Below are 17,784 nucleotides of genomic sequence, written 5' to 3' on the forward strand. Positions count from 1 at the left end.
AATTCTGCAGCATCTATTCTTTTGACTCTATGTAGTGCCATTCCTTTATTATTCCCGCTAGAAGTTATAAATACATTACTAGCCATTTGGAATGAAGGTCCAGATGGGTGTTACCAGTTGGGAGTGTGTCTCTGTACAGACTGACAATAGGAGCACTGATTGGATAGTGTCAAACTGTGCAGGGACACCCCCCCCCCCCCCCCCTAACTGCTAGGAATTCATTTATTCATTACTACTGGCAGGAATAATAGAGGAATCGCCCCTCACAGAGTCATAGGACTACATGCTCCAGAATTGTTGTTTCATGGGAAATGCAACCATTCTTCAAAAAGACACCCATTATTTGACCAGTTTTCTTAATTTTGGCGCTTATGATCATGTTGAGCTCACATGGGGCGGTGTGATTGTGTAAACAGCATGGACTTCCTTCACATGAAATAATTCACAACGTTATATACAGTTTATCCTGTAGTCAGATTATTTACACTGTGCGTGACATTGATAATGCCTATCCATTAATAATCTTCTCACTGATGAATCCCGGCATGGTGTAAAGGATGAGGACCAAGAAAATGGTGAGAATGGCTATGATCACTAGAGCAATGATGTACTTCTTATAGTTCCTCCAGATGAAGAAGACTAACGTTTTCAGTGGGTTCACAAACCAGTTGAATGAGGTTTTTGGACGGCTGTAAAATGAAAATATGTATGTTTATGGAAAAAAATCATAGAAAAAGGGTATATAATGTAAATATAGCATATAAAACACTTAGAGTAAACTACATACATATAACACAAAGAAATGTACAGTATTCTGCACAAGGCGTGTTTGGTACATATAAGGCTACTTTCACACCTGCATTAGGTGCGGATCCGTCTGGTATCTGCACAGACGGATCCGCACCTATAATGCAAACGTTGGTATCCGTTTAGAACGGATCCGTCTGCATTACCATGTTCATGATAATGCAAACGGCTCCATTTTGAATTACACTGAAAGTCAATGGGAGACAGATCCGTTTTCAATTGCACCATATTGTGTCAGTGAAAACGGATCCGTCCCCATTGACTTACATTGTAAGTCAGGACGGATCCGTTTGGCTCTGCATCGTCAGGCATACATTAAAACGATGCAAGCAGCGCTTTGGTGTCCGCCTCCAGAGCGGAATGGAGGCTGAACGGAGGCAAACTGATGCATTCTGAACGGATCCTTATCCATTCAGAATGCATTGGGGCTGAACTGATCCGTTTTGGACCTCTTGTGAGAGCCCTGAAATGGATCTCACAGGCGGATCCAGAAACGCCAGTGTGAAAGTAGCCTTATAGAGCAGGGATCAGCAACCTCCGGCACTCCAGCTGTTCTGAAACTAAAACTCCCAGAATGCTCCATTCATTTCTATGGGAGTTGTAAGAACAGCCCAGCATGTTGCATGCTGGGAGTTATAGTTTCCCAGCAGCTGGAGTGCCAAAGGTTGCTGATCCCTGTAAAAGAGGTATAGTCAGGGCACTGGCTTATCTGTTTTTTCAGGGTTTAGGAAACCTTTGCAGGTGTTTTGTGCTGAGTAGAGAGTGACACCATGAGTTATTGACTTTTGGGTTCATTAGGCTTCGTTCACATCACTGTTCAGCCTTTCTGTTCTCCTGCTTGTTTAGGAGCAGGAGAATGGAAAGGACGGATTCGGCACATAACTGAGCTGAACGGAGTCTACGGAACTTCTGGGACTATAATGGGGTCCGTTAGGTTTCAGCTCAGAAGATGATTTTGGAGCGGAGACAAAAGTCGTGCATACAGGATTTTTGTCTTCGCTTCAAAAATCTTCCTCTGAGCGGAAACCTAACGGACGCCATTATAGTTTATGGGGTCCTTAGGTTCCATTCGGCTCAGTTACGTGCCGAATCCGTCCTTTCCGTTCTCCTGCTCCTAAACGGAGCAGGAGAACGGAAAGTCTGAACGGTGAATTAAATTACTGAAATGAATAAACTTTTCGATGATATTCTAATTTATTGAAATGCACATATTTTCATTTAGGATCTTTAAAGGGGTATTCCCATCTTCCCTTTTCATACTTACCTTCCTTGAGCGTGACGTTCACTTCCTGGATTCTTCTTCCGGCCAGGCCGCACTTGTGCAGAAGACTGAAGATTTTCTCCTGGCCGGGCCGCGCAATGTCCTGAACGAGTACGCCGCTGCACATGCGCCATGGTGACTTATTCCTGGCCTGTATAGTACAGAGCCAGCGTGCGCGTTCGCGGCTCTGTACTATACTGGCCAGGAAGAAGTCATCATGGCGCATGCGTGGCTGCGTGCACGTTCAGGACATTGCGCGGCCCTGCTGGGAGAAAATCTTCAATCTTCTGCGCAAGCGCGGCCCAGTGGGATTCGACCGGGGAGGTGGCCGTAACCAGGGAAGATGAAAGACAACAATCAGGTAAGAGGAGACTCAAAAAGGGTGGGAATTGATCACTGTCAAATCATTAACAGATTTAACAGTGATCATTGGGATGGGAATATCCCTTTAAGGCCTCTTTCACACGGGCGTCAGTTTTTTTGCCCGGATAAGAGGCGGGTGCGTTGTGGGAAAATGCGCGATTTTTCTGCGCAAGTGCAAAACATTGTAATGCGTTTTGCACTCGCGTAAGAAAAATCACGCATTTTTGGTACCCAAACCCGAACTTCTTCACAGAAGTTCGGGCTTGGGATTGATGTTCTGAAGATTGTATTATTTTCCCTTATAACATGGTTATAAGGGAAAATAATAGCATTCTGAATACAGAATGCTTAGTATAATAGTGCTGGAAGGGTTAAAAAAAATAAAAAAGTTAACTCACCTTATCCTCTTGATCGCGTAGTTCCCGGTCGGTCTCTTCTTTAGCTGTGGGCTAAAGGACCTGTGGTGATGTCAGATCACATGCTCCAATCACATGGTCCATCACCATGGTTTTTTTAACCCTTCCAGCACTATTATACTAAGCATTCTGTATTCAGAATGCTATTATTTTCCCTTATAACCATGTTATAAGGGAAAATAATACAGTGAATAGACTGTCACCTAGAACCCATGCGTGAAAATCGCACCGCATCCGCACTTGCTTGCGGATGCTTGTGATTTTCACGCAACCCCATTCATTTCTATGGGGCCTGCGTTACGTGAAAAACGCAGAATATAGAGCATGCTGCGATTTTCACGCAACGCACAAGTGATGCGTGAAAATCACTGCTCATGTGAACAGCCCCATAGAAATTAATGGGTCAGGATTTAGTGCAGGTGCAATGCGTTCAACTCACGCATCGCAACCGCACGGAATACTCGCCCGTGTGAAAGGGGCCTAAGTCAATTTATAAATGTTAAAAAATGTGGAAATTATGCTTGTCTTTAAATATTTTTTTTAAATTGTTATATTTTACAACTTTATAGCTTTTTTCATTACATAATTCTTAAAATACCCACAACCTTCTGAAGCTAGTAGGTATATCTGATGTACAGGCCCCCATAAAATGGCAGGCTTATGATATGTGCTCCATGGAGCACCACCACAAGGAACATGATCATAGGGTAGACATTGGCAAACAAAGATTTGAAAAGGATATTACTGAAATATGACTTACTTTGGCTTATCCAGAGGTTCTGGCTCCTTCCGCCCTAATCCCACTGGACTCTTTTCTGCTTCCTCCACTGTCAGAAGCTGAAATTCTGCTTCAACTTTCCCCTAAACAAAACAACCAGGAATTTATTAAATCGTTATTAGTGTTGACGATGCTCGGTTGTTCTACCGAGCACAATGGTCATTAGGAGATTAGGAGAACCCCAGGCACCCCCTGCTCTGAAGAGGGTAGGGTGTCGGGCCTCTAGTTCGGCTTAGGAATCCCTGCTCTGTCTCCATATATAGCTATATCCATATATGGAGTCAGTGCTTGGGGACACCCCAAAGTATTTAAATATAATTTCTGAAAAGTTTCTGCTGGGATTCAAACTCCCAAGCTTGTACATTGGGCAAGGACCTTATCCACTCAGCTATAAAGCTGAATGCTAACCTATGTCAGAAAAACCTCATAGTAGTTTCTGATTTAGTGAGTATTCCTATTCAGCAGAAGACTTATTTTATATTTCTATGCATGTTAACATGTGTCTGTATAGTGTAGTGGTTAACATCTTTGCCTCTAATGTATAAGCTTGGGAGTTCAAATCCCAGCAGAAACATTTCAGAAATAGAGATTACATTTAGATATATATTTTTGTAATTGTAAAAAATGTATGGTACAAAATAAATGTCTAATTACAAAATATATATATATATATATATATATATATATATATATATATATATAGGAAACAAATGGCGGCACCGGAAAAAAAACACAATATGGGTGCTAGGTCCAGGGATATAGCTGCTTGCCCCATAAAATAAAGATGAAAGACGGACAGCACTCCAATTAAAATTAGTGGTGTTTATTCACCCATGTGGATGGCAACGTTTCAGCTCATACAAGAGCCTTTTTCTGGCTTGAAAAGGGCTCTTGTATGAGCTGAAACGTTGCCATCCACATGGGTGAATAAACACCACTAATTTTACTTGGAGTGCTGTCCGTCTTTCATCTTTATATATCTATCTATATCTATATATATATATATATATATATATATATATATATATAGCTTGAGGAAAATAGGACTGCACTCCAGATAAAAGTGAAAAATAAGTGGAACTTTATTCACCCATGATATGGCAACTTTGCGACGTTTCGGCTCACAAGAGCCTTCTTCCAGCATAGAAACAGTGAAAATGACGACATATAAAGGCATGTCTAAAGTGACTAGCCAATCATGCTGTGATTACAATCATGAATAAATTAAATACATATGATGCATATAAACAAAGTGCATGTGCATAAAGTGACATGTGCTTAAGAGATCCGCATCACAAGAACCTTGTCCTTGCGTGTCGATCACATAAATGAATGATATAATGTGTACAAGGACAAGGTTCTTGTGATGCGGATCTCTTAAGCACATGTCACTTTATGCACATGCACTTTGTTTATATGCATCATATGTATTTAATTTATTCATGATTGTAATCACAGCATGATTGGCTAGTCACTTTAGACATGCCTTTATATGTCGTCATTTTCACTGTTTCTATGCTGGAAGAAGGCTCTTGTGAGCCGAAGCGTCGCAAAGTTGCCATATCATGGGTGAATAAAGTTCCACTTATTTTTCACTTTTATCTGGAGTGCAGTCCTATTTTCCTCAAGCCATATTATTGGGGCATTGCCGCTGCCCTTTTGGATTTTGCACCCGTTTCCTGGTTGGTGCTCCCGCTGGATTTTCTTCAAAATATATATATATATATATATATATATATATATAATTTATATATAAAATCATACTGATATATGTGAACGCATAATATGTGGGAAACTACTACTAATGTTTTTAGCCATAATATATTTACATATATTATTATATATTCTAAATATATAATAATATATGTAAATATATGCAACAAAGGAGAGAAAAGAAAAATGAATGCGGCACTTTGCAGCTTTATTCACATAAAAAGGTCAGCGTCATGCGGGCAAAACACACCTAGAAGGCAACAGCCGTTTTGAGCCATTTTTTGGTGAGTGCCGCATTCTTTTCTTTTCTCTCCTTTGTTGCAAATACTACTTGTTTTTAATGCCGAGCACCACCACTACTCACATTTGATCAGTGTTAAACCCCACACCTACAGCAGTGCCGACCGTATCCTTTGCATATTACTATATGTAAATATATTATGGCTAAAAACTTACATATATATATATATATATTTATATTATATATAAAAATATATAAAAGTAAATCTGAAATGTTTCTGCCAGGATTCGAACTCCCAAGCTTGTACATTAGAGGCGAGGATGTTAACCACTACATTATACAGCTAAATGTTAACCTACAGAGATATATAAAATAAGTCTTCTGCTAAATAGGAATACTCACTAAATCAGAAACTACTATGAGGTTTTTCTGACACAGTTTAGCTGTCACGGAAGGTGTACAGGAAACAAGACAATGCAAAATGAATATATGACTCACTGGATCCAAAACTAAGGAACAAAAGGGAGACCCCTGCATAAGACCTGGCACTCTCCCTAACTCTGCTCAGCCTATGCGAACACCCCAATGGTGGATGATCGCATATCCTCGTACCTCGACTATATAACACCTGAACACCCTACAATAGTGAGGGGACACGACCAACGGCTCCCTACACTAGACACGGAGGGAGTCAGGGTCACCTGGGATCCAGCAAACATAAAATGATTGTACAACACTTATCTTGTAGAAGACTGGGAAATAGGATCAGCATGCACACACACTCCAGGAAGTTGTATAAACCGCACACTAATGCATTATGGGGAGGAATTTAAAGGGATGCAATCAGTCCAACTACAAGACAGCTGAGAGAGGCTAACGAGATGAGGAACTGAAAACCAAAAAAAAGAAAGCTCAAGGAGGAGGTTCTGAAAGGCATCTGTCAGAGCTTCTCAGATGTCTGGTTGTGACATTAGCATTTAGCTTTATAGCTGAGTGAATAAGGTCCTTACTTCTAATGTACAAGGGGTTGGGAGTTCAAATTCTGGCTGAAACTTTTCAGAAATTGATGCTAAATTACATTTAAATACACTGGCTCGAGCACACGTGGTGTTCGGCCGAACTCCGCGATGTGCCAAGCATAGTGATGCTCAAGCTGAACTGGTGTTCGGCCGAGCATGCTCGCTTAACACCAATCGTTATCCCATGAAAAGTATTACTATGCAATGAATATGGTATTTAAATTGAAGTATTATTGCAGTATACATACAATAAAACTATTGAGCATTTTTCATGTACATTACATTTTCCTCTCTGTTAGCACCCCCTGCTGTTTTTCAGGTCCCTAAAATTCTGGTCCACCTTGGATTCACTGGTGGACTAACATACTGTACTCAATAGCTTCCCTGCTCTTCTCCTCCTGTCATTGCTGGTGTAGTGATCTTACGGAGAAGCAGCCCAGACACCTTTCATTCATTCACTGAAGGAAACTGCATTGCATGAGTGAGTGTCACTACCAGAGCTTTGAGACGTTCTCACAGCTCTGTTTCTCCACCCCTGTGATGATGTCACTACTAGAGCTTGGAGGAGTTCCCTCTGCCCTGTTTCTCTGCCCCTGTGATGAGGTCTTTACTTTTGGTTTCCTTCCTCCAAGCTGTCCCTCCTGTGTTTGATTTCGTTGCCTTTAAATCACCCCTCCTCCTTTGTAGACGTTCGGATTATACTTTTCATTTGAGCTGTATCTCTCGCTTGAGTATCTTCACCTGTGTGATATCTTTTCACTGGATCTGTGTTCTGCTGAAGCAAGTACTTCGGATATTGTCTGCTGAATTTGGATCTGTTTTCACTGCAGCTGCACCTCCTTCAGTTAAGTGTACATTCATTTGTGATTTTCTGTTTGCTGGATCCCAGGTGACCCTGACTCCCTCCGTGTCGAGTGTAGGGAGCCGGTGGTCATGTCCCCTCACTATTGTAGGGTGTTCATTTGTTATATAGTCGAGGTACGAGGATATGCGATCATCCACCATTGGGGTGTTCGCATAGGCTGAGCAGCTTAGGGAGAGCTTTTAGGGTCTGACAGGGGTCACCCTTTATCCTCCCTAGTTTGGGTCTGGTCAGTTGCTTTTCACTGTGTAGGCTCTTGTTGCTCACTTACAGCCGTGACATTATAATCCGCCAAACCGTCCTTTTTTGACATGGATCTGCCTTCTGACCTGGTTGACCGCATGCAGGGTCTTTCTTTGGAGGTAGCGGATCACCGTCAATCTATGACTCAGCTTCAAGCATTGGGCTCTGCTCCGGCCCATGGAGTCTGTTGCGAGCCAAAGGTCTCACTTCCGGAAACGTTCTCCGGGGGCAGTGAGAATTTTGTTCGTTTCAGAGAGGCATGCAAACTCCATTTTTGATTGTGTCCCCATTCCTCTGGTAATGAGGAACAGAGGGTGAGGATTGTCATCTCCCTGCTCAGGGGTAGTGCTCAGACTTGGGCTTTTTCGTTGCCATCGGGGGATCCCTCCCTTCGATCCGTGGAAAGATTTTTTGTGGCCCTGGGGCAGATATATGATGACCCGGATCGTGTTGCTCTGGCCGAATCTAACTTACGTGTTTTATGCCAGAACAAACTGTCTGCGGAGCTTTATTGTTCTGAATTTCGGAGATGGGCAGCTGATTCAGGTTGGAATGATGCTGCACTCTGGAGTCAGTTCTCTCATGGTCTCTCAGAGAGATTGAAGGATGAGTTTGCTTTCCATGAGAGACCAACGTCCTTAGAGTCTGCCATGTCATTGGCGGTACGCCTTGACAGGCGTCTAAGAGAAAGAAACGAGACCTCTCTGTCCAGTCATTTTCAGTCTTGGGGCAGTGGTGCGGACTCATTCAGTGTGCAGGGGCCTCATCCTCTCTCGGTTCCCTCTGTGGAGGAGCCCAGGCAGCTAGGTCGACTTGCCCCTGATAAAGGAGGATTTAGTCCTCAGAGAACGGTGTTTTTTTGTTGTGGGGGCATAGGTCATTTGGCAAATGTTTGTCCGTCTAGGAAATTCTTGAACTGTACAAAGAGTTATAATAAGAGAAAAACCTCAAAAGGTAAATCATCAAACTCTGCTTCATCTGCTACTTTGGGCAAAGTTGATGTTGGAATTGATGCTTTTCCTCTGACCTGCATTTCCCGTTTTCTCCTTTCTGCCAGGGTAGCGCTAGGGAGCAAAGTCATTTCTTGTGAAATTTTTCGATAGTGGAGCGGCCGTCAATCTTATTGATCCTCAATTTGTAGCCATGCATGGTTTTCAGGTTTGCACATTAGAAAAGGATATACCTGTTTTTGCTATTGACTCTGCTCCACTCTCACAGAGATCCCTGAAGGGCATTGTTCACAATATCCGGTTAGCGCTAGGTTACACTCATGTGGAGGATATATCTTGTTTCGTCCTTAACGGATTGCCTTCTCCTCTAGTTTTGGGGTTACCCTGGCTCACTAGACATAACCCCACTATTGATTGGCAAGGAAGGCAAATAAATAAGTGGAGTGAGTTTTGTAAAGAGAATTGTCTCACAGCGATTTTTGCAGAGGTGTCTACTAAAACGGTGCCATCATTTCTCTCTGATTTCTCGGACGTGTTTTCCGAGAGCGGTGTTCAGGAGCTACCTCCTCACCGGGAGTTTGACTGTCCCATTAACCTCATTCCCGGCGCCAAACTGCCAAAAGCACGCCTCTACAATCTCTCACAACCGGAAAGAATCGCAATGCGAACTTATATCTCTGAGAGTCTCGATAAGGGGCATATTCGTCCCTCAAAATCACCTGTTGCCGCTGGTTTTTTTTTTTGTTAAAAAGAAAGATGGCTCTCTGAGACCTTGCCTAGATTTTAGGGAGCTGAACCGTATCACGATTCGCGATCCCTATCCCCTTCCTCTGATCCCGACCTCTTCAACCAAATTGTTGGGGCCAAGGTTTTTTCCAAATTGGATTTGAGAGGCGCGTACAACCTGGTCAGGGTCAGAGAGGGGGATGAATGGAAAACGGCCTTTAATACCCTAACGGGCATTTTGAGAATCTCGTTATGCCTTTCGGCCTGATGAATGCTCCGGCCGTCTTTCAGCATTTTGTTAACAGTATTTTCTACCATTTAATGGGGAAATTTGTATTGGTGTATCTTGATGATATTTTGATTTTTTCTCCTGATGTTCAGACCCATCAGGATCATCTTTTTCAGGTTCTGCGGATTCTGCGGGAGAATAAATTGTACGCCAAGCTGGAGAAATGTGTTTTTATGGTATCGGAGATTCAATTTCTGGGTTTTCTCCTCTCTGCTTCTGGTTTTTCGCATGGATCCGGAGAAGGTCCGTGCTGTGCTGGAGTGGGAGCTTCCTGAGAATCAGAAGGCATTGATGCACTTTCTGGGTTTTGCGAACTATTACATAAAGTTTATTTTGAATTATTCCTCTGTTGTCAAACCCCTCACTGACATGACAAAAAAGGGGGCGGATTTTTCCTCTTGGTCGGAGGAGGCGCTTGCAGCTTTTTCTAAGATTAAAGAGAGTTTTGCGTCTGCTCCCGTCTTGGTGCATCCCGATGTTTCCTTACCTTTTATTGTTGAGGTGGATGCTTCCGAGGTGGGTGTGGGTGCGGTTTTGTCCCAGGGCCCTTCTCCTGCCAAGTGGCAACCCTGTTTCTTTTTCTCTAAAAAACTCTCCCCGGCAGAGAGAAACTATGATGTGGGAGATAGGGAGTTGTTGGCCATCAAGTTGGCTTTCGAGGAATGGTTGGAATGGTTTCCATTGGTTGGAGGGGGCCAGGCACCCTATCACCGTTTTTACCGACCATAAGAATCTGGCGTACTTGGAGTCGGCTAGGCGTATGAATCCGAGACAGGCCAGATGGTCTCTGTTCTTCTCCAGATTCAATTTTGTCGTTACATTCTGCCCTGGGATCAAAAATGTGAAGGCTGATGCTCTCTCTCGCTGTTTTTCAGGAGGAGGAAACTCCGAGGACCCGGGTCCCATTTTGGCGGAGGGGGTGGTTGATTCTGCTCTGTATTCTGATTTGGAGGCCGAGGTCCAGGCTGCCCAGACTGAGGTACCTGCCCGTTGTCCTCCTGGGAAGTTGTTTGTGCCTCCTGAGTTACGTCACAAACTCTTCAAGGAGCATCATGATACTGTTCTTGCTGGTCACCCCGGGAGTAGAGCCACGGTATATCTCATTGCTCTGAGATTTTGGTGGCCGTCTCTTCGTAAGTCGGTGGAGGGTTTTGTGGCTGCTTGTGAGACGTGCGCTCGCGCTAAGGTCCCTCGTTCATGGCCTTCAGGTCCCCTTCTCCCGTTACCCATACCTTCCCGTCCTTGGACACACCTCTCCATGGACTCGTTCCTCAGGGAAGTCGGTGATCCTGGTGGTGGTGGACCGTTTTAGCAAGATGGCTCATTTCGTACCCTTCCCTGGTTTACCCAGTGCTAAAACGTTGGCGCAAGCTTTTGTCGACCATATTGTTAAATTGCATGGCATTCTCTCGGATATTGTTTCTGATAGAGGCACGCAGTTTGTGTCCAGATTCTGGAAGGCTTTCTGTTCTCGCCTGGGGGTTCGGCTGTCCTTCTCTTCTGCTTTTCACCCGCAGTCGAATGGTCAGACTGAACGCGTCAACCAGAATCTGGAGACATATTCGCGCTGTTTTGTGGCAGAGAACCAGGAGGATTGGTGTTCATTTCTCCCTCTTGCTGAGTTTGCTCTGAACAACCGTCGTTAGGAATCTTCTGATAAGTCACCATTCTTTGGTGCATATGGGTTCCATCCGCAGTTTGGGACATTCTCGGGAGGGGCTCCCTCTGGTTTGCCTGAGGAGGAGAGATTTTCCTCGTCTTTGTCTACCATTTGGCAAAAGATTCAGAGTAATCTTAGAAAGATGAGTGAGAAATATAAGCGTGTGGCTGATAAGAGACGTATGCCTGGTCCGGACCTGAATGTGGGTGATCTGGTGTGGTTGTCTACAAGAAATATTAAACTGAAGGTTCCCTCCTTGAAATTGGGTCCCAAGTTTATTGGGCCTTATAAAATCTTGTCAGTCGTCAATCCTGTTGCCTTCCGTCTTGATCTTCCACGGGTTTGGAAGATACATAATGTATTTCACAGGGCTCTTTTAAAACCATATGTCCAGCCCACGGTACCCTCCTCTTTACTTTCGGTTTCCTTCCTCCCAGCTGTCCCTCCTGTGTTTGATTTCGTTGCCTTTAAATCACCCCTCCTCCTCTGTAGAGGTGCGGCTTATACTTTTCATTTGAGCTGTATCTCTCGCTTGAGTATCTTCACCTGTGTGATATCTTTTCACTGGATCTGTGTTCTGCTGAAGCAAGTACTTCGGATATTGTCTGCTGACTTTGGATCTGTTTTCACTGCAGCTGCACCTCCTTCAGTTAAGTGTACATTCATTTGTGATTTTCTGTTTGCTGGATCCCAGGTGACCCTGACTCCCTCCGTGTCTAGTGTAGGGAGCCGGGGGTCGTGTCCCCTCACTATTGTAGGGTGTTCATTTGTTATATAGTCGAGGTACGAGGATATGCGATCATCCACCATTGGGGTGTTCGCATAGGCTGAGCAGCTTAGGGAGAGCTTTTAGGGTCTGACAGGGGTCACCCTTTATCCTCCCTAGTTTGGGTCCGGTCAGTTGCTTTTCACTGTGTAGGCTCTTGTTGCTCACTTACAGCCGTGACAGTGAGGGGCTGTTTTTTGTGCAGGGGAAGAAGGGGTTTACAAGAGCTGATTGTAGTGCCCTCCGGGGGGTGCGAGTGCTTGATGAGCTGCTGCCAACCCACAGAAATGGAGGAAAGTCCTCCAGATATTAGTTTTAAAAAAGCGTGAAAATTACACTGGAGAGCAGTGGTTTTTAGCAGTGATATAATTATATTAAAAATGGTGAGCATTACACCAGATATTAACCCCCTTACATTTTTTACATATTATATTTTATCTTCTCAGCAACAGAATATCCTTATAACTGATTGTCATAGTGATATAATACTTGGAATCAGGATGTTTAAGGCCAGTGAATTTTTCCAGCTTTCTGAATAAAAATATATCTGCCTCTATGTGAATGACAAGACTACTGATAAATCTTATCATCTGCTTCCTGTCCCTCACAGTTGATGTAAGGCTGTTGCCACTTATCATCTGTCTCCTTCCCTGCAAAGGAGCTCTTCCAACATCATGCTGGGGCCAGGCATAAAAATTGCTGCTTTATATTTTATTATGCAGCCAAAGAGTTTATGCTAGTTTCACATCTGCGCTAAAGGTATCCATCAGGCTGTTCTGACGGAGGAACTGCCTACCACAGTTCACCGTCGGGGCCCATTAACTATAATCCCATGCGCTGTCTTGATATCCCATGCGCTGCTGGAGAATGTGCCTAATGCAGTCCGTGCGCCTAACCAGAAGCCTATGAGAGGTCAGAGCTGCCGTAGATTTCTGGCTTCATTTACGCCACTCCCCCTTCCCTGCCCTTTTAGAAAAGTGGTGAGGGCGTTGAAAAAGGGGAAATGTGACAATTTTTTAAAAAGGCATAAAGGGAATGATAAATCTCCCCCATAGTTCTTGATCCATAACATACCAAAGATAAACTTGAAGCCTAAACTATAAAAATAAAAATAATAATAATAATTCTCTAAGTCATACACAGGTCAAATTATAAAAAAAAATCCCATTTTTGTCAGCAGGGAAAAGTTATTCCATGTAATATCACATCTTCTATTATATCTTTGTAGCATTTCATTTTACATCACTTACTGCCAGGATATAAATGTTTTCCACTTGAATCAGTGTACTGCACATCCTCCAGGTTTACATTCTTTTTTTTCTTTTTCTTTTTACTCTTTTTATCCTTGGCCTCTGGTTCCTCTCTCTCTTCCTCTTCTTCAGTTCTGAGTTTGACAAATGGCCACCATCCTCTCATTCGCTTGTTTCGAAAGATAGAGAAGCGCGGTGTGGCTTTATCTTTGGCCATTTTGATGGTGCATTGGCCAGCTGTTTTGGCTCCTCGTACCATATCACCTAATTTTAATTCAATTGAACCTGAAACAAAAAAAATAAAATCAATTCTAGAACCTTAGAGTGAGTTATGAACTCTCATTATATCTTTTGCTGCAGGGATAAAAAGTCTCCTAAAGTGGTTATGCCATGATTGATGTAATAAAATAAAAATGAGACATCATATAGTACACCTCATTGATCCAGAGCTCCCCTGTTCATTGCTTCAGTTGCTCTGCTTGATTCTCTTCAGGCTGGCAGCTCAGGGGGCGTGTCCTTTCTCAGGGGGCATGCCCTTTCTCAGGGGGCATGTCCTTTCTCAGGGGCATTTCCTTGCTGCTGAAGCTTTCTCACTATCACAGCTCAGGGGTGTGTCATTTCTAGCAAAGCTGCCTCCCTAAAAGGGCTCATTCAGATGGGCGTAGTGTTTGGTGGGCCGCAATTTGTGAATCCGGCCGTGTGCGATAGGACATGCTCTGTCTTTTTTGCGGGCCGTGGAACAGAACAACTGATGCTTCTTATGAGGCCCCATTGAAATGAATGAGTCCTCATCCGTTCCACAAAATTGTGGAACGGATGTGGACTCATTCATATGGTCGTCTGAATGAGCTCTAACTGACACAGCTTCAAAGAGTAAATATGGCTGATGGCAGTTGAAGGATGGATCTGAACATGTGCAGAGGCCTACAGGGGGAGAGCCAGGAGGAGGGGAGTGGTAGTAGCGACTGACAGGAGTAGTAGTGATGTACAGTGGCTGTCCTCACTCCGTGGCCTTCTCGCTGCTTTCCTTAGGCCAGTGACAACACATTCATTGGTCAATTGACCTACAGTAGGCGCAGGTGTCGGACCCCCACTGATCAGATACTGATGACCATTGCTGAGGATAGGTCATAAATATTAAAATCTTGAAAACCCCTTTTAAATAGTTCTGCATTTTCTGGGCTGAGAGGTGCAGATCTTAGATGTGGGTGGCCAGTCTGTCTGAGAATGTGGTGGGCACTAAAGCAATATGGAAAATAGAAGTTTGTTCAATTTCATTGGGGGAGATTTATCAAACTCCCCCAAAGTAGTCCACCCTTCATTTTGGATTCTGAACGGTTGCTATGGGCAACAAGCCAGTTTTGCTTTACACCAGTTTGATAAATCTCCCCCATTGTATTTTATTCAGTCTTGAAACTTATAGAAAAACGCGTTTCTGGTGGACATTCACCCTTAGGCCTCAGGCATACGACCGTATGTATTTTGCAGTCCACAAAAAATAAATCCTCAAAAAATACGGATGATGTCCGTGTACATTCCGTATTTTATGGAATGGAACAGCTGGCCCCTAATAGAACAGTACTATCCTTGTCCGTAATGCGGACAATAATAGGACATGTTCTATTTTTTGGCGGAACGGAAATACGGACATACGGAAACGGAATGCACACAGAGTAACTTCAGGTTTTTTTGTGGACCCATTGAAATGATATGGTCCCCAAAAAAACGGAACGGATATGGAAAGAAAATAAGTTTGTGTGCATGAGGCCTTAGTCATAGCAGGGTGTCCACCAGAAACACGTAAGTGAAATTGATTTTACATTTTTCTATATGTTTCAAGACTAAACAAACTTCTTTTTTACATATATCAACTGGGAGCCAGCCCAGTGTTCATGCACCAACATAGTGGATGGAGGTGAGCTGCTTCAATTTCCGTCATCTGTGACTAAAGCAATACACCATTTCGACAGCAGAAAACTCATTTTTCCATACACGAGTGGAACCTTACTGTCTTTATCCAGACTCAGCCTCTGAAGTGATTCTAAACCATCTGAAATGTCTGTTCTCTTTCCCTCTCTGGGGTTGTTCAGTCTCAGGAATACTGTTTCCCTGATAAGGCTTCGCTTTGGTCCTATTTGGTAGGAGCACACACATGCATGTCTTGCCTCTTGCTCTGGTGACTAGATACTCTCTAACCAGGGAGTGAGACCAGCCCATAACCCCGGCAAAGAAATACAAGACTGCCAGATTTAACTCTATTCTGTCCATAACCAACCAGCAAGAGTAGAGATGAGCAAATCAAAGTTGAAGTGGAATTCGATCCGAATTTCAGGAAAAATTTGATTCGCACCGAAGCTGAATTTCCTCACGCTTCATAGTAATGAATCGCATGGGTGCTGCACATGGTAGGACATGGAGCAAAGAAATCTGAGAACGAGGGATCACCTACAATGCTGTGCACGCAGCCAATCAGCAGCCAGCCAGCCCCTGTGATGTCACAGCCCTATAAATAGCCTCAGCCATCTTGAATTCAGCCATTTTCCACTGTACTTAGTGCAGGCAGAGACGTCAGCAGGCGCTAGGGACAGTGGTAGGAAAGACTTTATTGTGCTGACAAATCGATTTAGAAGTTCAGGGAAAGATTATTCAAGGTGTAGGGAAAGGATAGAGAGGCATCATCTACACTATAAAAGAAGAACAGGGTAAAATAGGAGAGTGTACAGCCTGGGTAATAGGAGCGATTTACTATTACACCTTGCAGTACTAATTGGGATCCAAATTGCAGTTATACTACTGCTTTTAGGTTGTTTGCACTATATGATACATCAGTAATTCTAGCAAAACTTGCTCGTTATTGGGGTGCAAGTTCTGTGTATTACAGCCATTTACGGGGTGTATTAATAAGAAATATTATATTATTCGTATCCTCCCCACATCTACATCTGGTCACCAGGACACGCATAGGACAATTGACTATCTCAGATCACGCACCAGTTCTAATCGGGCTAGAAATACAGACCCTCCCTAAGCGAGCGTACACCTGGCGGGTAACTGAACTCCTGCTCAACAATGAATCTTATAAACGTAGGATTATGAACTCACTAACTTCCTACTTCGCCGAAAACACATCAGAATCCATACCTTCAACCACAATTTGGGAAGCCCATAAGGCAGTAATAAGGGTGAATTTATTTCCATAGGGACACACGCTAAACTGTGCCGAACTAAAGAAATTGATTCTCTTATGTCTGATATAGCGAAACTAGAGAGACTTCACAAGAAATCCTGGGTCATCCAGACTCTAGCAGAACTCATCAGTCTATGGGAGAAACTAAAGCAGCTCCTTAATCTAAAAGCAGCTAAGGCCTACCTATACTCAATAACACAAAATATACCAACATGGCAATAAAGGATCTAGGCTTATGGCCTTGATAGCAAAACAGAGACAGGAACAACTCCACATAAAAAAAAAATAACCACTTCATCGGGCAACCAAATCACAGAGACCAAAGGCATTGCTCAGCAATTTCAGAAATTCTACGCTGATCTATATAACATTCGGAAAAGCGAACCTCAATATATAAAAGCCCAGCATAAAGAAGATATAGAAGCGTTCGTAGACAAATTACAGTCAGGTCCATAAATATTGGGACATCGACACAATTCTAAAAATTGTTGCTCTATACACCACCACAATGGGTTTGAAATTAAACAAACAAGATGTGCTTTAACTGCAGACTGTCAGCTTTAATTTGAGGGTATTTACTGTATTTTTCACCCTATAAGATGCACCGGCCTATAAGACACACCTAGGTTTTTGAGGAGGAAAATAATAAAAATATTTTTAACCAAAGGGTGTGCTTTTGGTGGGTTTTGAATTAATGGTGGTCTGTGCATGACACTATTATGGGGGATCTGTGGATGACGCACTGTCATGTGGGGGATCTGTGGATGGCACTGTTATAGGGGACCTGTGGATGGCACTGTTATGGGGGATCTGTGGATGGCACTGTTATGGGGGATCTGTGGATGGCACTGTTATGGGGGATCTGTGGATGGCACTGTTTATGGGGATCTGTGGATGGCACTGTTTATGGGGGATCTGTGGATGGCACTGTTTATGGGGGATCTGTGGATGGCACTGTTATGGGGCATCTGTGGATGGTACTGCTATGGGGTGGGGAATCTGTGGATGGCACTGTTATAAGGGGGATCCGGCCCTCTGCTCACCGCAGTATTTATAAACATTAATCCTTATCCTGTTAATAAGTTTAACTAAAGCTGCGCTCTCCCCTGTTCTCCTGTATCAGTACAGCACTTACGAACAAGCTTCCATAGCAGGCAGAGCGGACGGCAGCAGTAACGTCATTCACTGACGTCGCGCTCTTGCTCCGCCTGCTTCATTCATAAAGTGGGAGGAGCAGGCGCTCAACGTCAGTG

General features: G+C 43.5%; 1 protein-coding gene across 1 annotated transcript in view; it reads right to left on the bottom strand.

The window, feature by feature from the left end:
• Positions 1-365: 365 nt before the first annotated feature.
• Positions 366-17,784, bottom strand: part of LOC122941984 (fer-1-like protein 4) — a 196,319-nt gene continuing 178,900 nt past the window's right edge. The window contains 4 exon segments of the mRNA XM_044299480.1: positions 366-689; positions 3,608-3,708; positions 13,345-13,362; positions 13,364-13,629. Of these exon segments, the coding sequence (XP_044155415.1) occupies positions 509-689; positions 3,608-3,708; positions 13,345-13,362; positions 13,364-13,629 (566 nt within the window). The 3' untranslated portion in view covers positions 366-508.

The sequence above is a fragment of the Bufo gargarizans genome, chromosome 6 (genome assembly GCF_014858855.1).
Source record: "Bufo gargarizans isolate SCDJY-AF-19 chromosome 6, ASM1485885v1, whole genome shotgun sequence".
Classification (NCBI taxonomy): Eukaryota; Metazoa; Chordata; class Amphibia; order Anura; family Bufonidae; genus Bufo; species Bufo gargarizans.